Here is a 21,153-nt window from a genome sequence, read left to right as displayed (position 1 = left end):
GCGCCGGAAGCAACGACACCTCGCCGGAAGTGACGCTACCGCCATCGCCCGCTCTCTGTCGTTAGCGGCCGGCTTGCGCCTTCTCCTGGGTGGCGCCATGCGGGCCTGGCGCGGCCTGCGGCGCAGTCCCGCGGCGTCCTCTGGGCGGGCTGCCGCCTCCTCCTACTGCCGCGGCGGTGGGGAGCAGCGGCGGCGCCGGGCCTGGGAGACGTCGCTGTCGCCGCTGGAGCGGGTGAGGCGTCTGCTGGCGCCGGAGGAGGAGGCGGCGGCGGCGGCGGCGGCGGCGGCGGCGGCGGCCGGCGCGGGCCGCGGCCCCCTGCGCGTCGGGGAGCTGGTGCTGGCGGAGCTGGGCCGGCGGCAGCGCAGCGCCCTGAAGCTGCTGTGCCGGCTGACAGCGGGCGCGGTGCTGGCCACCCCCGGCGGGCGCTTGCCGCACGGCGACATTGTGGGGCGGCTGCCCGGGCAGGTGGTGCGGACGGCCGGTGGCGGGCGCCTGCTGGTGCGGCGGCCCTCGCTGGAGGAGTACGTGCTGCTCATGGCGCGGGGCGCCGCCATCGCCTACCCCAAGGTACCCTCTGCACCCCAGGCGGCCGCCGCTGTGCTGTCCTGCTGCCGCTGGCTGGTAATAGGGTGCGCTTTGTAACCCGCAGGATGTGAGCGCCATGCTGATGATGATGGACCTGCACCCGGGAGACACCGTTTTGGAAAGCGGCAGCGGATCTGGCGCTATGAGCTTGTTTCTGTCAAGAGCAGGTAAGGTCCTAGATTTAGAAAGCGTAGAAGCAACGCGATTCTCCCATCACTCACTGCCTTTCCACTAATCAAAAACTTGAAGTCAGTTTTTCAACTTTTGCTGCAGTTTTCATATCCACATACACTCTGCTGACTTAAGATCAAGTTAGATCAGTGTCGAGCCAGTACCCAGACTGCAGACCATTTTGACTGTATTTTGAGGGCTATAGCACAAAGGGTTAGTTCAGGCCACCATCGCTGTAACTAAATACCTTGAAGGTGCCAGCAGTGGTCACTGCAGGAAACTGAATTTCAGCCTTCATTATTGTTAACTTTGCCTTAACCTTACTAGCCTCTTTCTCCATTTCCTTGCCTTCCCCAGTTTCCTTTTCCTCACCTTGCTGGACCACATGAGTAATCTGATTGTTGACGTACCAGTAGACAAAACGTCTACACGGATACACACTGTTGTTTCATGTTACACCTGCCCTGATTTGATCTAGGCGTAGGTGCTCTGAAAGGCAGGGAGCCTTTGCACCTGGCTATGCTGTCCTGCCCTCTCCCTTGCACTTGCACCATCTGACTCTCTTAGCAGCTGGTTTGGAGAGCTAGTCTGGCAGAAAGTTATTCTTTTCCTTTCTCGAGACTGTAGGTTTAGTTTCCTGCCACTTTCACTCCCTGAGTGAACTCGCTGCAGGGTCACAGGAGAGTTGGTATTTCCAAAGGGAAAGTGGCAAGCAAATGTGACAGGGGTAGCAAAGGAGCAGAACTGCTCCCCTTGGGAGCACCCAACCGTTAGGTGAGTTTTGTTCTAATGTGAAACTACACCCTTAAACTTAATCTCACCTGTAGTCATCCTAGTGCTAATGGACCAAATTTCAGAGTAATTTGATTGATGCACAGCTGATAGAATTACTTCTCTAAGAAAAATAATTTGGTATCAGTTTTTTTTTCCTTGCTGTTATTGGTTTTGCTTACACTTGAGAATTAAAGTATCATTTGAATACCAGTTTGGAAACAATTCTAAAAATTATTCTTGCTGTTGCAGAGTACTGCCCCTTTCTTGCAACATGAAAAGGAGTTTTGAGGATAAAGCCAGGAACGCCCATAGATCATCTTAAACTGATATAACCAAAAAAAGCCCTGGAATTTGTATATTCTGCAGGCTATGTTCAAAGACAGGGTTTGTGGGCAACCCACCTTCACTGTAACTAAATACTTGAAGGTGCCAGCAGTGGTCACTGAACCAGAGAAACGCCCCTGTGTCCTGAGCTTATGTGAAACCTCAACACTAAAATTTCTTTTTAGTATTTTCCAACATTTGGTTAAAATCAGTGTTACAAAATATGCTATCTTTTTAAAATGTTTACAGGTTGGGCTGCCTTTGTGATTAAACTTGGTATCATTCAACACATCCAGATTTAAAAAAAAAAATTTTTTTTAATGCTTCCACTTACAGACAGCCAAGTATCTACGGGAAACGATGTTTCCTCTTAACACCCTTGTGAGGGAGACAAACTGAACAAATCACCTTTTTTGTTCAAGACTGTTAAATAACCTTAGAACTTAAGGTCAGTGAATTCATTTTCTTTTACGCTCCCATTTAGCAATGCTGTACAACCATCTCATTACATGTATTCTGGGATAACAGCACAAGTCTTTCTGGCGGCATTTTTCGAGGAAGGTTAGTATTCAGCACATAGGCTACCAGTGTGGTGGCACTGGTATGCAGCTCTGTTTTGGGATGCCAGGATGTATTACTGAGGATAAAATGAAAGTTAGGAATAGTTACGCTGAAGGATAAAATGAAAGTTAGGAATAGTTATGCTCAATGAATGGTACAAACTAGAGTGCTGAGATCCAGCAGCAGCTGAAAATGGGCATATTTGGCTGTCTGGCAGCAGACAGAGGGAGTGAGGACTCCCTTCTGAGATGCATAGAGGAGTTTGTTCTTCTCAGTCCTATTGTTTTAGCTGCAGTAAATTCCACCTGGCATCCCAGTTCAGTTGAAAACACATATTTTAATGGCAAGACATTAAACACTGCCAGAAGCTCACTCAACTGCAGGTTGTCTTGATGTATGTTGGGCCCAGGTTTTGAGGTTAGCAGTTCTGCCTCTGCTCCATCTCCCTCTTTCCACCTCCCACTGCTAATCCTCACAGTTCCTTCCTATCATCTTCGTATAATATTTGTTTTTCATGGTGGTTCCGTGGTGGGATTTTGAAGATAGTATGGGCTTATCCTTAAAGCAGCCTTTACTGCCTTGGCAGCTAGAAACAAACAAAACAGAAGAGGAAAGTCACCGCTTTACTTTCAGGAGGTGTATTTGGAGTGAGTGGAAATAGAGCCGTTTTTATCTTCTCCCATCTTCCCCTACATGCATACCCTAAATCCAAAGGAAAAGATTGAATACCTGTTGTTTGCTAAGGCAGAGGTTAGCTTTTGCTAAATACAGCAAACAAGTTACTACATTGGATATTCGCTATGCTGTGGCCATTTCATACCAACTCATCTGGACTTGCAGATGGTTTCTCTCCTTTTTCAGTCTTGCCCAACGGGTTCGTTCTGATCACTGACTTCAGTTTAGCTGTAACTCTGTCAAGTCAGCTAAACCATATGTCACCAGAATGTCAGCTGTATCCATGGCAAGACAGTAGGCTTTGTGCAACAACTCACTTCTGTCTTGGCGGGGGGAGTATGAGACTGTATTGCTATTTTCAAATTTACTGAACTTAAATCAACACGGAATAGTAATAGTTCTAGTCATAGTTTAGCACAATTTGGCACTGACTGAAAATACATAGGTTCGACTTGCTCTTTCCCAATGGTGGCTAATTTTGTCACCATTATATATATAATATATATATATAACATTATTAATAATGTATTATTATTATATAATATATATTAATACAGTGATAACCAACAAGACTAGTAACTGCTACACAGGTAAATGCTGGAATTTATATCTTGTGGACACGGTACAAAAATTGGTATTTTCTTAGATACAGATGCATGGAAGTGTTTAGTTACCAAAATTTCCATTTCAACAGATTACTGAAATATTGTATGTCAGTTAATCTTACTTTACATTTTTTTACCGTTGTCATTCTTTAACTTTGTCTCATTTCATCTGTGAGGGGTCTCTGGGAAAGATTAAGATTGGGTTAAGAAGGTGGCATTTGCCATAACTTTAAAATCTTTGAAACCTAGAGAATATAATGTATGTGAACTTGACATTCTGCAACTTCACGATAATAAAGGGTTTTGTCCAGCTACTTCAACTGCTTGTCCTTATTTTCTCAGAATTCAATTTCAAAATGTAGGAAATTAAAAGGGAAGGGATGCACAAAGGAAGCAATAAGACTTGACTCCAATACCCACAATTTTTTTCTTCAGATATTTCCAAACTGATACTTCTTGAGTAATAAGGAATTGGTGCTGCAATTCTACAGCTCTTTAAGGTGATCCAAGAAGCCACTGCTGAAATCCTGCCTTCTTACATGCTTAAAATGGCTTAAAAATGTCACAGAACCTTACATGGAGAGCTTCTGACTGCTGAAAGCTTTCTGTGCCTGTTAAGAATTAGCAGGGAGAAAGAGAATCTAACAGGATGATAGGTTTGCAAGAATTAGAATAATACAAGCATAGAATACATACAGCAATACAAGCATTGCTCTCCTTTCTGATAACCTTCCTTTATGAAGAATGTATGTAATGGACTTGTACTGTGAATTTCAGAATAGTAAATTTATACTTCAACAATTTAAATAATAATTTATTACAGTTATAAACAATAGCATGAAAATAACACAAGCCTGTGTAGATCAAAGAATACATCGGAGAAACTTGTCTCTGGAGTCGAGATCAGTGAGCAGGTTGGGAGGGTTATCCTTATGGGACAGACAGAGAACAAACTATGCATAGAAAATAACAAGCCTTTGTAAAAATCAGGATTGCCAAAAATTTTAAACGGTCAGTTTCAAATCCTAGTAACAAGAGGAGCAATCAACTGTCCACCTCCTAACATCTGTGACTAGCAACCTACATTGCAGCTTTCTCAGCTGGCACCTCTGGCAGACATAGCAGGAAGGCTATGAATTAATTGGGCCACAGATGCTCCAGTCATCTTTACTGCAAGAGGTGCTCTGGGAGGACACCCTAGGAATGGTTTGTACTACAATAACTGTGCTTTATTTTATCTGTGGATTGATGGATTTCAGTCTATAAAATAACTACCCAGCACTTTGTCTATATGTATTTGCTTTAAACGTAAAGAAAAAATAAATTGCAACTGATTATATGTAATTATTTCCTGAAGTGAAGTTGAGATTTAAAGCTGTACAACTTTTGTCATTTACTATGCTGCGTTTTTTCTAAATCCTTTACTACAAATGGGGGGGGAAAGTAGTAAATTTAGTATGCTTTGTTTGTTTGAAGTTGGGTCCAAAGGACGTGTTGTAAGTTACGACATCAGAGAAGATCATCACAATTTAGCTAAGAAGAATTACAGGCAGTGGCGTGCTTCATGGGAAATAGGACATATGGAAGAGTGGCCAGATAATGTGGATTTCATCCTTAAAGACATTACAACAGCTGCTGAGGATATGAAATCTGTAACATTTGATGCAGTAAGTCTGAAAAATCCCCACAACAATGACACAAATTGACACTTATCTTTTCTACATAAATTTGTATCTCTTGCTTTCCTGCTCACAATGGAACTTCCCATATGTAGTTTAACGTGAGCAAAAACAATCAGATCCTCATCAGTAAAACAGTGTGAGGTTGTGCTATAACGATTTTCAAAAGTTCTGCTATACTTTCTCAGATGAAAGGCTGACATGGCCATAATACAGAAATATTGCAGTTAATATTATCTGATAAGCAAAGACATACTTGTATTTTGGAGAAATAGATTTTTATTAGATTATGCATTTATTTCAAACAGTAAGAAAAGTACATATGCTTATTGAAAATATAAATATGTGAACACTTCAATATCAGCTATGTAGAATGTATAATGTTACTAAGGTCTTCATTTGAGTAAGGAATGCCACAGCCAGCTCTTCTCTCATGCTTTGTATATGCTGGTTTCATAGAAGGGAGGTGTGTTGGGGGGAAAACTGGATGTTATCACTTTTCCATATAAAGTAGGCAATCTAGTTATATTTACACTTGAAACAAATGACAGTTATGTTAAACAGCTTGCGTGAAGAAACAAAATGGCTAGCGTAAAAATAACATCTTTGAAAATTTTAAATACAACAATCCACAGGAAAGATCAGACATTGCATATTCCACTGTTTTACTGTTTGAATAAGTTTCTAGCAGATGTAGATACTGCCAAAGACAGAAGTTTTCTAAGCCCTGAAACAAACAGTAAGTTAGGTATGGAGACTATAGTGTCATCTTTTCATTATAAGGAAGCATCTGAAGATTTTTTTTTTATCACTTGAAAACTAGCTATCCAAAGATGTTAATACATGTAAATATAGTCTTATATAAGTTTTTAGTAATGTCAACATTATGGAGTTCAATTAGCGGGAGGTTTAAAATTAACACAAGACTATAGTGTTGGTTAAATGTGACTTGCTCATTTAATAGAAATTTATTTGCAAGTAGCACAGATTTTGTTTTGTAAATGTATGGACCTCGCATTTCTGCAAGCTCTTCAAAGGTAGTACTAAAAATCATGTTGGCAATAATATACTGTTGTATGCATTCATTTTCCATATATAAACATACTGTTTTTCAAGTGGTGCTGTTATGGAAAACTTGCTGTATGTATTGAAGTTTATTGGAAAAATATAAATATCTTTCTCTTGCAGATAGTTCTGGATATGCTTAAACCTCAGGCTGCTTTGCCTGTTATATACCCAAGTCTTAAACACGGTGGTGTGTGTGCTGTGTATTTAGCAAAGTAAGTATTTAATTCTGGCATTTACAAATGTATTCAGGCATCACCTAAAACTGTTAAAAAAAAAAAAAAAAAAAACTTTTAATATATACAGCTAACATTACATGTTTAACAAAATTAAATTTTTTTGCATTTTCCTTTTTTTTTTTTTTTTTTTTTTTTTTTAGGAGCTGCACTTGGTATAAATTACACTTGACTAAAATCTATAATCTTTACTTAGGGAACACTCTCGCTATGGGCAGTGGAAGTTTTCAATTAACAACATCCTCAAAATAATTGTGTATTGTTTTCCAATTCAGTAGTCAGATTTCGAGCTCCTTTACCCTAAAATTGAAAGACTCATGTAAACTCAAAAGTAAAGAATATGACAAAGGCAATAGAATTCAGACCAGCAGTTGATCTATTGATTACAGTTTTCAAAAATACTGCTTTATCCTTTGCATTTCTCCAAAAGCATCACACAGGTTATTGCCCTTTTAGACAGAATACGGACCTGCAAGCTCCCTTTTTTGTGTGAAAGGATCATTGACGTAACACACAGAAATTGGTTAGTACTCCCTGCTACAATCAAGAATTACAAGTCAGTCCAAATAGTGGAAACTCAAGAGAATACTGAGGAAGAAGCTCAACAAAAAGAACATGAAGAAATCCATTTTCAGGATCAAACAGTTCTTAAAGGAAGTGAATATGATGGTAAGAACATTTACTGTTAATGTGCTATACTGTTAATGCAATTTGATAGTCTAAGGATATAGTGGAGGCAAAGTTTGTAGGAAGAGGCAGTATCTTTTCTTAGGTCAGCTGATACTCTCATGAGGAACAGACAAGGTTTTAGAAAACCTTTGCCTTACCAGGTTTGAAAAAGGATATATTAATGGCTATTTGAATTTAAATATCTTATTAAAAATCTAAACTAGAAAACAAACTGCAGTCTATAAATTAAGAATGACTGTCTTTTCATTACTGTTCTCAGCTACTTTTTATGTATATAAAATTCATTCCTCCATACTCAGCCCATTGCTGCTTTAAAGGACCCTGAGGGGTTTAAGGATTCCACAGAGGGGATGTTACCCCTGTGCTTTGTTTTGTAATTTTTTGTTTTTGCTATTCTGGCAAATCCAAAAAAAACCAAGTCATACTAGTACAGATTTGCAAAATCCATATTAGAGCAAAAAGGTCTGAATGTACTAGTAGGTGACAATGAAGCAGTTTAACAGAAGCAGAAAGAAAGTGAAAAGATAGCACAGAAAAGTAATACATACACTTTGATAACTCTAGTCTGATGTCTGTACTTTTTAAACCTGTTGGAAAATTTAAAAAATGCATACTTTTCGCAGAATCACTTTCTGACAATGTTGAAACATACTCCTCAGTGCCTTACGTTGCTAGACCATCTTATTGGCAGGATGCTCATTCAGGTGAGACGTTTGGAAAATATTTTTATCTTAAGTGTTTAGTGGTATTTTATTTTCAAAAATACTATTTTTTGTGCAAGCATGTGACACATTACTATATAATGAAATCATAAAACTTATAACAATAAATTATTGCATTTTAAATACTGAAGTAGTAACATGTTTTGTTTTTTAATTAGCGTTCCTCACCAAGCTGAGAAAGTTTCAACCACTGCTTTCTTGATGTTGCTGAGATGTCAGCTGCTAATTTGAGTATTGTATCAGAATAAAATAAAATGTTACAAAATGCCACTATGTTCTGCAAGTTGTTTAGCTGTTAAAGAATTTCTGCTTTGATTTCTACTGCGTATGAACTTTGACATCCCATGACTAATTTGAAGGAAAAGGTTTTAACAGAATCCATCACATATGATAACTGCTATACAATACCGATCATTACACAAAGAACAGAATTTCTGTTTCTGTCTCATTTGATGCACTTCATTCTTCATTTCTTGTAAACCAGTCCATGGATTTGTCTTGGTTCAGGGTGCTACCTTGTCTCCTTTTGTTGGACAGGCTGTGATAGTCTACCAGAAATTAGGAGAAAAAATATTGGTAAGAAAATAATGGATCAAATTCTGCCCTTTGAAATTTAAGTGAAACAGCTTCTGACTTCACTGGTTGGTAGTTCTCAATTTCTTTAAGAAATATGTTTGCACCAACTGTAGTAGAAACTGAAATTCACTGAATTTGTGCCTCTTGATAAAGCTGGTTGATTTCAAGAAAACGACTGGTTGTTGACAAGTATATCTTTGTTTCATTTCCAACAACCATGCTTGAAGTTCTCTAGTTGTGAACTTTATTTTGAACATTTGAGAGTACTTTGTACACACTGAACAAAATTTGTTCTGCCCTTTGTCAGATATAAAACGCAGTAGCTCTCTAGTAAAAATACTAGACTGAAAAAAGGAGGAACAGAAGCATTCAGGGTCTCACATAAAAGTCTCCATGTATGCATATGGTAATGTTTAACAAATTAAATTTATGAAATAGTGTGTTTTAGCCATCTGACCAATTCTGTATCTCGAAGAACAGTCAAATGACAAATGTTTATGGTTGAAGGGGTCTCTTTGGAATCACAGCTGTACTGAAGTTGTCAAAAACAATAACACAGTCCTACTGTAATAGTGAAAAGTTGGATATTCACGAGGACATATTCAAAAAATAGAGATGTAAATTAACTATAACCCTTTAATCTCTCATACTTAGAATTTTACACTGGTTAAGCACATGTACGTATCTTTGTAGAGTCTTATACAGCTCCCCCAGGAAGTTTACATCTGAAGTGTGTTACACTCTCAACAGTAAAATAAATAAATAATGTTTGCCCAATATCTACTATGTAATGGAGGCTTCTCATAATGAGGCTCAGGTGACTAATTTTAGGTAGCTTGATGTGCAAAGATTCTATTACTTTTGTATTTCTATTATATTCTACAAACTGTTGTATTTCTTCTGTTGAAGCCCAGTCATAAAAGGAAATCTATTATAAATGCTGTCAAAGACTGAGATACACATAAACGAAAGTCTGAACAGTTGATTTAATGCACCTCCAAACTGACAATAGTAGTTGAGGAGCCTGCCCTTTCTAAAAACACTGCTCATACTAAGAATCTTTTAATTCACATGACACACACCAATATTTTTTACTGTTTCTTCTAACCAATCATAAATGTTTAAAATATGAATCTAAATTTAATTTATAATGCAAGAATACAAATCAGTGACTAAATAGTCTAGAACACATTCCAAAACCTGCTAGAGTACGTGAGGATAATTTGAACAGACTCAATATAAGGCAGTTGGTACTTGAGGGAAGTCAAAACTGACAAGACATGAAAAAAAGCAAGATATGTTATCCTAGTTGTGGTAGAGAAAAAAATATATATACTTTTGCAAAAATGGCTTCAGATATGATACTAGCTCTTAAACAGGCAGGTGACTTTCCCTATACCAAAATATCTGAGGCTGTTATCTCTTTACTATAAAAGTTTACCCAAAATGAAGAAAGAGTAGCACACAGCCTACATACAAGTGAAGTTAACTGACTACATGCTGCTACTGCATCATTAGCAGTCAACTAGATGTTTTCACATTTTTTTGTAAATACAAATCACACTGGTGCTTTTCACTTTAAATTGGATTCGGAAGCGGAAGCTAAGGTTTTAGGAGGCATAATGGTTTTTTACAGTAGGAACCATTTTGTTACACTGTCCTGCTAATGTTCCCTTATGTTAAAATTGAGAAATCTTGGCAGAGTACGAGGATGGCACTTTTGTTGCTGTTGCCTTCATTCATTAACTTGGCAAATAGTTAAAACATTTGGGAAGCTAGCAGCCTTTCTCAAACATTACAATCACACATAAGCAAGTATACGTGTGAAGTTTTTCCTCATTTTCCATTTAGTTATAGATAAAGCAAGAGAAATAAAATTCCAGTAACTATAGAGAAATAAAGGTTTAAGAGAATCACACTGTATAAATGAAACAAGCTATGGCAGTAAAAGCACAGTTTTACCGGGGTAACTGCATTCGTAACAGGTTTCTGCTAACGCAGTAGAGTTCATGTCTTGACGTACCAAGGACATAGCAGTCCCTTCAGAAGTCAAAGGGGTAAATATGACCTTAGTTGTATAGAGCATGATCATTGTTTAGTGGTGTTTATAAATGATACAAATACTTCTATACAAATACCTGTGATTTACTGATACTGATCTAAACCAACTAACTGAAAATTACTTGCAATATTAAACCATACCTTGCACATAAGAAAAAGGAGGGTCAACCAGCATTTTTTCAATTGGAAAGGTGTCCTTCAAATCCTGAGATAGATGTGTTTCCATCATCTCAAAAGTGCCAGTAGATGAAGAGGAAGATGATGATAATCCTAGTCCTACAAATCTTCCTTTCTTACCACAAAGCAAGCAGTCTACAGGAGTAGCACGAGGTCCTCGTGGCAGCTGTACTTCATCTTTGTTATAGTTTCTCACAGCTCCGCTGTGGTGCATAGAACGTTCTCGCTGCCATATGTAATGTGTTGGAGCAATAGCCATGACCTATCAGAATAGCCATTACATCAGAAACCATAAAAATAACTGGCAAACATACAGCTGAAAACAAGGGATCCAGTTCATGTGTGGCAAAGAATTAAGGATAGACAGTTGAGGTGGATATCCTCTATTATCTATCTGCTTCTGTCTCACTAGGAAGTTTGCTACCCTAGGCAAGGATAACTGAACCAGTTACAAATCAGATGTTGAAACACTACAGTTCACAGCCCTGTATATCCACATAAACCATCACAAATAGCAGTTTATGCTTAGTATGTAGGGCTGAAGATGATGTCTTTCACTGATTATTAAATGTGATCCAGATGCTGGCTCACAAAGCCTCTAAAGTAATGATCACTAGAAGCTAGGAGGGTATGCTGGAAAAAGTATTGTACACTTGCCTCCTTCCTTGTACTTTTTTCATATGCATCTAATCCCATCCCCAGAGATGGGATGCTGGAGTAAATGACACTTTGTTTTCCATGAATTATAGTACATACTACATTCTTGTAACATATCAGAGCTTTTCCAGACATTGGTATTCCATCTGAAAAGTGAGGAAAGTCTTTTTCCTCTGCTATGTTTGAAAAAATGTAGGTTATAACAATACATTAATAGCAAGAGAATGTTAGAAGTTTGTCCTTTTGTTCTTTTTTGAAATGCACTGAAAAACTCTTATCATACAAAGTCAAGTGAAGTTACACTATTAATTTTGACAGGATTAAAATTTAACCCAAGGTGCTAGATTTTTTATTTGAAGGTCTTATTTCGTGTACTTTTTATTTGTAAGGCAGATACAAATATTTATAAAATGAATTAAGTGACACAGCCAATGGTAGATTTTAACTAAAAATATTTGCAAAAAACAAAAGGATTCTGTCAATAAAAACTTTACTTTTAACAGTAGCACAATGCAAAATACTACAGTTTACCTTAAAAGTAGAGTTTCAAAGACTATTTTGAATGCAGAAGAACTTTGAAAGAAGATAAATGGGTAATGACATTTTAGCTGCCTCTTTTCTTTCCCATAGCTTATCTACACATTTTAGAGAAGAAATTACTTCTACAGAGCTAGATTATTAGCTGGTATCAATTACTGTAGTTGCAGCATCTACAATATTAACCCCCCCCCTACCTCTTCACAGCAACGTCTGCTTACAATAGCCCTGTAGTCAATTCTACTCCACAGTTGATCTCTTAACTTTAAGAAATCAGGGAAGTGTTTTCTCCACATTTTTCCCAAAGCCCATGGGAAAATGTCATATTTTGATTCTTCATCATCTTCTTCAACTGTATTTGCCAGATACCTTCAAACATATATATGTTTGTGTCTGTAAATATTATTCATTTTGAATTGTTACATTAGTATTTTAACATTAAAGACATTACTATTAAAATATTTATTTTTCCTAATACTGTGAGAAAAATTCCTAACAAAACACAACCTTCTCTCAGGACTCTCTTAGAAAGCCTAATCTGTATCCTTTGGGTTAATATAAACTTACAGGAAAGTATTAGAAAAATTGCTTTACCCTAAAGTTGACTAAATGAGTAGGTATATAAAAACTATTGTATCCTAACAGCTTTCTTCAAACTAGCAAGATATCCTTGCATTAAAATTAACAGTTTCTGACTGATTTTCTAAGTAAAGCTTAAAACTATTTTGTAAAATTTTAAACTTTAAATCTTCTGCTTCATCAATTTTAGCTAGTCTTGGAAGATCATGTTTCTTACATTAAATGAGCAGCAAACAACTAAATACAGGCCCACCTTCATATAAAAATGAAAACCTCAAATGACATTTTTTTAATGTTCATATTTCTTTATTCCTTCACTTTATGCCACTTTTGTTTCTTGGTCTTCTCCCCAGACAACAGGAAAATACTTCCCCTCCTATGAAGCCACCTGATACTGAACTCCTGTAAATCATACCTGAAAAAATCACAACTTTCAGTTTCCTCCCCATTTTTCTCACTTGCTCTTCATCCCAGTCTTCTCTTTAGTCCCAGTCTCACTAGACTCCTTGTCCCTTTATAATCCTCTCTCTCCTCTGGTCTGGCTTTTGTCCCCTTCAGTGAGGTCAAATGGCTTCCTCTTCAGTGCTCCATGGATGCTCTCAGGAATACCATTTATCATAGAAGAAACGGCAATCTTTCTCCCTGCACTAATGTCCAAACCAGAGCCACTGAGAACTGCTCTTACAGAAAAAGATGAACTGAGCTCCAAAACACTGTGAAAGAGCATGCTGAATCAACTCTGTAGGTATAGCACACACACTCGGCCAAATATGTGTAGGTTACATAGGCTTGGTAAAGATAGATTGCTGGTTGCACTTCTGTTTCAAAGCATGGGAATTTTAGAACAGTTCAGAAGAAAAGAAGTTCTCAGAAATTCTCTACCTACATTTTTAAAGTTGACTGAATCACATTGACAAAATTTTTCTCATGCAGTTATTGCTGAGGTGCACATCATAACAAAACATTTCAATACAAGTGATTTAAAAGCTGGCAAAAATATAAATTGGGTCTTATAAAATAGGATGTGTGAGCCATAATATGTTGCCATGTATTGTCCTACACAGGTTCTTTTCTCAATGCTTTGAAAAGTTCACAAATTTTACAGTTCTGTAGGCAGAAGTCCACTCTATGTATTACAACACAGATGCAAATTTTCCCTCACTGCTGCTCAAGCTTGTTCCACCATCAGAGGAATAATCTCCGATTTGCTCTGTTTATATATAATGTGTATATTATATTTCTATGCTTATATAGAACCAAATCAACTACAAACTGATTAAAGAAGTCTCATTGCAAATCAGAATTACCAGTGCTATAAAGAGGGGAATAAACTAATGCAAGGCTTATGCTAATAAAACCAGATAATTTAAAAGTACTTACAGAGCAACAAAGAAATTGATTCTGGTATGCTCATTTATTGTGAAGTTAGCCCTCTTGAAATAAACGAAAGTCATTGCCAAAAGATACTGTTTTAAAATGTAAAATGTTACATTCATTATTTTGCATTAATATATTGTTTCAGTATAACATTTCCTAAATGCTTATCACATTTATCTCGCATCAGAATATTTTGTTCATTCTCATCAATGAGAAAAGTGTAAACTGAGTTTCCTGAAGCTTCAATATGAACACATTAGAAAAAAAATACAGTCTGTATTCATATTACAGTACCAAGTGATTGAGAGCAGACTTTCATTCAAAATGTAATCTCTTGACTGAGAAGGAAATATACTTACCTTGTCTGCAATTTTACAGCAACAGTCCATCCATAGGAAGTCTTGAATTAGATCATCATCTGGAACAAAATAACGTTGTAGCACTTCAAGCAATAAAATTGCTTTTCATAGAAAATATATGTAAATATGTAATGCATCGCCCTTTTATTAAGCTAAATAAAAGGAAAGAAGCTAGATTTATCCGTAAAGAATAGAGAAACCAACAGGAGAAAGAGATTAGGTTTGAAAAAAAAATACACAAGAGAAGACAACAAACTATCAGAAGGGCAAAACGGAAAACCCAGTCACTGCATTTCACTCTTATTCTCAGTAACAGCAACTGAAGATGAAAAAACACCAGTATTTCTTCCATTTAAATAACTTCTTCCTGTGTACATGGTTCCATCTGATAACGTACAATTATTTCCCATGAACCATGGACTGTTGAGATCTCTGCACCATGATTACCTGACAGCAAATTCTTTCTCTGATTGATTCCTCTATTGAAGACTTGAATAAAAGCCAAATGCAGTCCTCAGCTATTTCTCAATCTCTTCACTAAATTAAATAAGTACAAAAATGTATATGAAAGAGATACAAATACAAAAGAGATGCTAGAACTCCTCAGCTTTTCTTCCCATTCTACTTCTCTCCCTACATTTTTGTTACCATTGTTACCAACTTGTTTATAAGGCTGGGAATAACTTGTTTATAAGGCCTTTTTTAAACCTATGTAAAAGAAAAGTACAGTGTTTTTACATTTTAACAAAACTTTTTAAATGTAGAGAAAAGAGAAAGGAAATAAATTATCATAGAAGGAAGTATTACACAACTTTTGTTTCATTTGTAACTTAAAAAGATGCCTTTCATCAGTTTGACAGCCCTTTTTGTATTTTTAACTTAAGCATTAAACATTTAAACACTAAAATATAACAATAAAATATATTTAGACAAAGCCACAGCTGTCAGCATCTACCTAAAAAGTTCTCTCAAATTACCATTCTGTTTAGGTAACATACTCACTTACTACTGTTCAATCAAACATTGATACATATTATTATTAACCTACCAAACAATTTAAAGAAAGCTGTCATTTCCTGACGCTGAATAACTAGACACGGTCCCTTTGGACGTTTATATTTATGACTAGGAACCTTTTTTTCACAATTTTCATGACGGTCTTTAAAAGTAGGACGTTTTAGTCTAATAACGTGTTTTTGCTGATGTGATCTGGATGCACTCGATTTTACATGAACAGTGACAGAGGGAGGTGTCTGACACACCAGATTGTGTCTCATTTTGGTAAGTAAAGGCTCCTGTTAAAAAAGAAGAAGAAATTAACTACAAAAAATAATGTCAACTTGAGCAATACTCCTCTATAGTTGTGTTTAAATCAAGCATTTTCAGTAGAGCTTGTATGTCAGGTGACAGAAATCAATTTTATCAGTATTAATTACCTGAATCTTGTGCCCTAAGTCAACTACACAGATTTCTTTAATGTAGTTCTAATTAGATAAAGCTCTTTTCAATGGAAGGAGATTTTACCTTTTTTTTCCCCATGTTTGAAAAAAAAATCCTTTATTGGGAAAGTTGCAGTTTGTCAAATCCACACAGGCCCTACACATGTACTCAAGCCTACCGAGAAATCATCATTCTCCCTTTCCTATTTGTGATTGTGTATTTTTTAAATAATCTTCACGGAGTTAATGCCACAGAACTATAATTAAACCATGAGACATTAAAAAATAATTTAAGAATTCAACACTTTAAATACTTGGTTAGAGCCACTGGAAATCGAACTTCTTTAATGAGAGAATCTGAAGCTGTAACCAAGGAAGACCACAGGTGTTTGTAACTATAAAATCAAGGTGATACCGAACAGAGTGTGAGCACTGTCCCTATGGACAGGAGACAGGGGCATTTTTGTACAACAGAGTGTTTCGGGGAGGTGTATCTGGGGGGAAGCTGCCAGTTACCACCCCAGAATCAAAAGTGGGCTACCAACCCTCAGCGGGAGGCGGGATAACCACCGCAGGAGGCAACCGCCCTGCAGGCCACCCCCTGTGGGAAGTGACCTCCTCGCAAAGAGCGCTCTCACATCTTCAGCACGTCCCTGCTGAAGGGCTCAGGCAGGCTCGCAGCAACCCGCCTACAATTTAAAAAAAAAAAAGTAAAGAAAAAAAAGTAAAAGCCCTCACGCGCGAGCGCGGTTACCGGCGAGCCCCTCACGGAGGCACCACGCCCCTTCCGCGCCCTTCACCCACCTCAGGCGGGGCAGGGCGGGGCGAGCACCCCCCTCGGCACGCTGCCCAGCGCCCCGCCTCCCAGCTCGAAATGGCGCGCCTCGCCGCCAATCGCAGCGCGGCAGGGAGCCACCTCCGCCAATCGGAAGGCAAAGCACGCTCACCTGCCTCACCCCTCTGCCGCCCTGGGGAGCGCTAGGAGGAGTGGTCGGAGCGGGGGGGGGGGGGGGCGTCCTCCCAACCAATCAGGAACGGGGAGCGCTGTTGCTAGGCGGGAGGGCAGGCGATGTCGGCTGCTCAGGCGCTTCAGCCCTTCTCTCCGAGCGTGGAAAGAGCGGGAGCACAGGGCTGCAGGGAGGGAGGGGTGCAAAGTGGCATATTTATAGGAAAGAAGGTTTAAAAAACAAAAAAAAAGGTCAATACAAGAAAAAGATAATAATTTGGAGGTTATCTGATTTGATACTCTATTCCTGTCTGCTCATTTATAAGAAGTGGCATAAGCTGATGATTGTGTAATGAATGTTTGTGTTACTGGATGTTTCTCCTGAGAATCGGACTCCTGGATGCACGCAGCTCTTTTGTTCTTTCCCACTGTCCACGGCTCCCAGGAAAAGCTTGAAAACCCCAACCCTGCAGAGCTCAAATTGTGGAAAATGGAGACTGCATTGACCTAAAAACCTCTCTGCTCCTTTTGTCGTTTTGCGTGACAATGCAGTGCGCGCAGATACCCAGCCTGGGCCCCTGGGCAAGCCAGGAGGCTGCAGGCGCACGTTGGCCGCATTGGGCTTCAAAGCAAGTTGGAAAGGTGTATTTTCTGCAGCTCAGCCCCCAGCAGAGAGTTTGGGGTGCGCTGCTGTCGCAGCCCGGTGCCAGGCAGACCAGGGTGCGCTTGGGATTTTGTGGCTGGGGAGAAGAGGGATGCTAGCTGCACAGTGTGAGTCGTTAGCGCAAAGCGTTGCTGCTGTGCATCAGTGGGTTTGTGGCTTTTGCCCTTTCCCATGTAAGAAGCCACTTTAAAACTTTGTTCAACTGTTATCTCTCGGCTTTCTGATAACATTGTAAAAGCTCCTTTAAAACATCTCTACAAAAAAACATAGCCTGTAAGAGAGAAGAAAATATGCTTACTTTCAAAGAAATGCATATATATATAAATGCAAAATATACTTACCTGCAAACAAATGCAAAGAAACACAAATGCAATACTTTAGTGTTACTTTTCCAGGCAAGCAATTACTTGCATGTAATATTATGCAATTAGTCTAAGGCAGCCTATTGAAATGTTAAAAAAAAAAAAAAAAAGAAAGAAAAGAAAAACTTTCTGAACTAGTAAGATTCCATGTGAAATCTTACTGCTGTCTTTTATTTTAAGAGCTAAAGATTTGGTCCAGGAAGATGGCAAGAAATACATTGGGTTTCATTGCTTCCTCCTCTACAGGCCAATTAAAGGGCAAACGGTCTCATTTGTTATGGTAATGATAGGACAGGCCTTTTTACTCTTCCCTCATCTTTTATTAATACTTTGCTAGATATCTTTATTTAGGTACTCCTGGTTAGTGATTATATGCAGGGAAAGGTCATATCAGCTTTCTGATTGTGTACTCCAGAGAGGGAGGAAATATATTAAGCGGTAGGTATGAACTAAAACCATCTCTGTAGGGAATATGATGAAATCAAGAGACCTGGCAGCAGGGAGCAGATAAATCAGTCAGACAGAAGTCTGTTCCACTGAGGTTCTCTCTTCATAAATATGTATTCAGGTTTGAGTCAAACTGCATTAAGTTGTTTTCTGTTTTTCCTCCCAAAATTTACAACATGTTCATGCTACTCTTTATGTGTAACACTTTTTATCTAAGGCCCTCAAAGTACTTTTCAGTTAACAGCTGTGGAAACTGAAGAAAAGTCATTAAAAACTTCTGTAATAAACCATTCAAACTAGGAAGCTAGCTTCTGTCATTTTTTGCAGTACTGGAAAACATGAAAGTGCTATGATAATTTCAAAGTGTTTGCATTCTTATATTTTGCATCTTCAGATTGTATGCTTTATCTTACCAATATAAGGGGGCTTTCAAAGTAGATCTTTTTCCACACAGAGCTTCCCAGACTTTGTCTGTTTTTTGTTTGTTTTTTCTTGTAGCCTTTTCCTTTCTAGAATGGACTTTTTGGAGATAGTGATTCTGCAACACAGTATGAAAAGATTTTTTTTTCCTTTTCACTCTCTAAGATCTGTTAACAATCAAGCTATTCAACAGATACTGTGATCCACTCTTGGCAACCCCTTCTGTAGCTTCGCCCTGCCCCCAGGACCTGGACTGAGCTCTGATACAGAGCCCAGCTGCATAATGTTGGCTCGGACTCTTGAGCAAATTGTAAAGTTTTTAGAAGGCCTGCAATTTTACCTTTCTGATCTTGTGGGACTCTACAGCCTGAGATAGCATTGTTGAGGCAGGGATGACTGAAGGATTTAAGAGGAAAAACATCAACCTGGAAAGATACAAAATCCTGAAGGAAAAATCAGGGAGTCAGCAGCTGGCAGCTCAGCACTGTTCAACATCTGTTCCAGGAGCACCAGGGGCTGACCCCTCCCTCCTGACTGATGCTCGCTTGGCCAGCAAAGATGGTCCGGTCTCCAGTTGGATGTGAAGAGCATACCAATGCATAGCCTACTGCGTATCTTTGCTGGGTGTTAGCCAATACACAATTGTTTTGTACTCTTGGGTTGAGTATATCCTGCTGGCAGGTCTCTATTTACATGGTGAAAGGTGCTGGGCAGGGTGACAATAATGAAACAGAACTTTACCACACAGTAAATCCTGTGTATGAGATAGTGGACTTAACTGGTTCGCAACCTTACATAACATTAAGTACAGCTTTTGAAAGTTTATACAATTCTTCCAATATCTAGAATGTAATTTTAGTTCTCTGTTCTAAGTAACTCATTAGACATCAGGGGGCACTGTTTCACTACAAGCAATTCAAACAGAGATGATGTAGCATTTGTCTGGGTTCATACAGTGGATTTAGCACTGCTGTTCTGAATTTATGTTGTACATGTAAATCAGTTTAGCTCCTTTTCATGTTTATGTTATCACAGTTTGAACTGCTTTTTTTATGTAACCAGTGAGACCTGGTTTTGAAGTCTTACATCTTGCTTTTTGCAAGTTTTTATTTCCATAAATACTCTGGAACTGAGTTGTTTAAATACAGTAGCTAGGTCCAAAAAGGCAGGTACAGAGCAGTTTTCTTCTTTTAAATTAAAAAACAATCTTAAATTTTTTCAGTGAATGAGTTGTTTACATATAGATTCAGAAGCCTCACTGAAGAAAAATACCTTTTTTTTCCTATCTTTTAACATTTCTAAGATAGGAAAGCAAATGCTTCTATCTCTGATATCCTTTCCAGGATTTTTTTTCTTTGAGAAAGATAAAGTAGCATTAGAAAAGCACCAATTACTTCTCTTCAAAGAAAGGCATGAAGAAGAAACATTGCCTTTTTTAAATATGGACCATTGTTCAAAATAGAATAAACATTTTTTTCAGATGACAGACTTTTCCTACCTATTGCAGAGTGTGAACTAGAGAAAAATAGATCTGTAGACTTTTCCTACTTATTGCAAAGTGTGAACTAGAGGAAAAATAGATCTGTTCCCTGTCAAGAGTACTCCTGATCTTGTCAGGGGGAAACCAGCCTCTTGTTCAAGTATGTTCTAGATGGAACATGCACAAGGTGACAGCTTGATTCCTAAAGATAAATAACTAAATTGAAGCTTTCATGTAAAAAGCAAACTTTGGGCATGCAGTAACACTTTCATAACAAAGGGTGCAGTGCACTGGTTGCTGGTAATAAATGTGGGTTCAGGTCCATATTTCTTTTATGTGGGAAGGGAGAATAAAGATTTAGATGAGTTTTGTGAAACAGATCATTAAAGCATTGTGGTACCTGGGTTAGGACTAAGCACCACAGTCTGAATATAGCTTACCTGTTTGCTACTTGAAGTAGCAAGTAAGGACACTGCGAAGGAGCCTTACAGCTAAATCTTTGCTATTGACAAATGTTACAGTATGATTAAGACTAAAAATGGTCTAGAGCCACATAAGTATATGTCATTATGATGGATGAATGCACATGGAAATTTTTTTCAGTTTTGTTTACTTGAAAAGAACTTCTTAGTCTTTTCTAAACCTAAGTCCAAGCGTAGCTGTGGTTATTCTGAGGTATTGAGAAACTCAGAAACCATATAAAATACCATTTGGAAATTATGCAGTGACCAGGTAATGTACTGTTAGACTAGTACAGCAAATGGTAAAAGAATGTCAGAGTCACCAGCAAACACACTACATGCCTAAACATGCTGCTTCTGCCTCCTTCAGAACAGCCAAACGCTCTGTGGCAGCAACTCCACGTACAGTATTGAGGACGTAAGTTTGAGCTTGCTGTTCATTTCTGCTATAAATAGACTGAAATATTCTGTGTGAATTTAATTCAAAACAAACAGTGGAAGCATTGAAGAATTATTTTTAAGG

At 38.3% G+C, this 21,153-nt stretch overlaps 2 protein-coding genes across 2 annotated transcripts; one reads left to right on the top strand and one right to left on the bottom strand.

Annotated features, from left to right (window-relative positions):
* The first annotated feature begins 11 nt into the window (after positions 1-11).
* On the top strand, positions 12-8,358 carry TRMT61B (tRNA methyltransferase 61B). Its single transcript, XM_026094735.2, has 7 exons — positions 12-568; positions 651-753; positions 5,173-5,363; positions 6,564-6,655; positions 7,107-7,345; positions 7,990-8,070; positions 8,247-8,358. The coding sequence occupies exons 1-7, from the start codon at positions 98-100 to the stop codon at positions 8,288-8,290; spliced, it is 1,221 nt and encodes a 406-aa protein (XP_025950520.2). The 5' UTR covers positions 12-97; the 3' UTR covers positions 8,291-8,358.
* SPDYA (speedy/RINGO cell cycle regulator family member A) lies at positions 6,892-15,689 on the bottom strand. Its single transcript, XM_064509910.1, has 6 exons — positions 15,460-15,689; positions 14,412-14,470; positions 14,056-14,141; positions 12,294-12,465; positions 10,867-11,164; positions 6,892-8,636 (listed from the first exon to the last, which is right to left on the bottom strand). Exons 1-6 carry the CDS (start codon positions 15,686-15,688, stop codon positions 8,548-8,550), a joined length of 933 nt encoding a protein of 310 aa, XP_064365980.1. The 5' UTR covers position 15,689; the 3' UTR covers positions 6,892-8,547.
* Between the last annotated feature and the right edge of the window lie 5,464 nt (positions 15,690-21,153).

The sequence above is a fragment of the Dromaius novaehollandiae genome, chromosome 3 (assembly GCF_036370855.1).
Source record: "Dromaius novaehollandiae isolate bDroNov1 chromosome 3, bDroNov1.hap1, whole genome shotgun sequence".
Classification (NCBI taxonomy): domain Eukaryota; kingdom Metazoa; phylum Chordata; class Aves; order Casuariiformes; family Dromaiidae; genus Dromaius; species Dromaius novaehollandiae.
Note: the sequence above shows the minus strand (reverse complement) of the source record. Positions and strands in the feature narration are given on the sequence as shown.

Coding starts and splice junctions, on each gene's coding strand:
- TRMT61B (XM_026094735.2), top strand. CDS start 98: ATGCGGGCCTGGCGCGGCCTGCGGCGCAGTCCCGCGGCGTCCTCTGGG. Junction 569..650: donor CCGCCATCGCCTACCCCAAG/GTACCCTCTGCA, acceptor TGTAACCCGCAG/GATGTGAGCGCCATGCTGAT. Junction 6,656..7,106: donor TGTGCTGTGTATTTAGCAAA/GTAAGTATTTAA, acceptor TTTCTCCAAAAG/CATCACACAGGTTATTGCCC.
- SPDYA (XM_064509910.1), bottom strand. CDS start 15,688: ATGAGACACAATCTGGTGTGTCAGACACCTCCCTCTGTCACTGTTCAT. Junction 14,142..14,411: donor GCTGTAAAATTGCAGACAAG/GTAAGTATATTT, acceptor ATTTTAAAACAG/TATCTTTTGGCAATGACTTT. Junction 11,165..12,293: donor GCAGACGTTGCTGTGAAGAG/GTAGGGGGGGGG, acceptor CTATTCTGATAG/GTCATGGCTATTGCTCCAAC.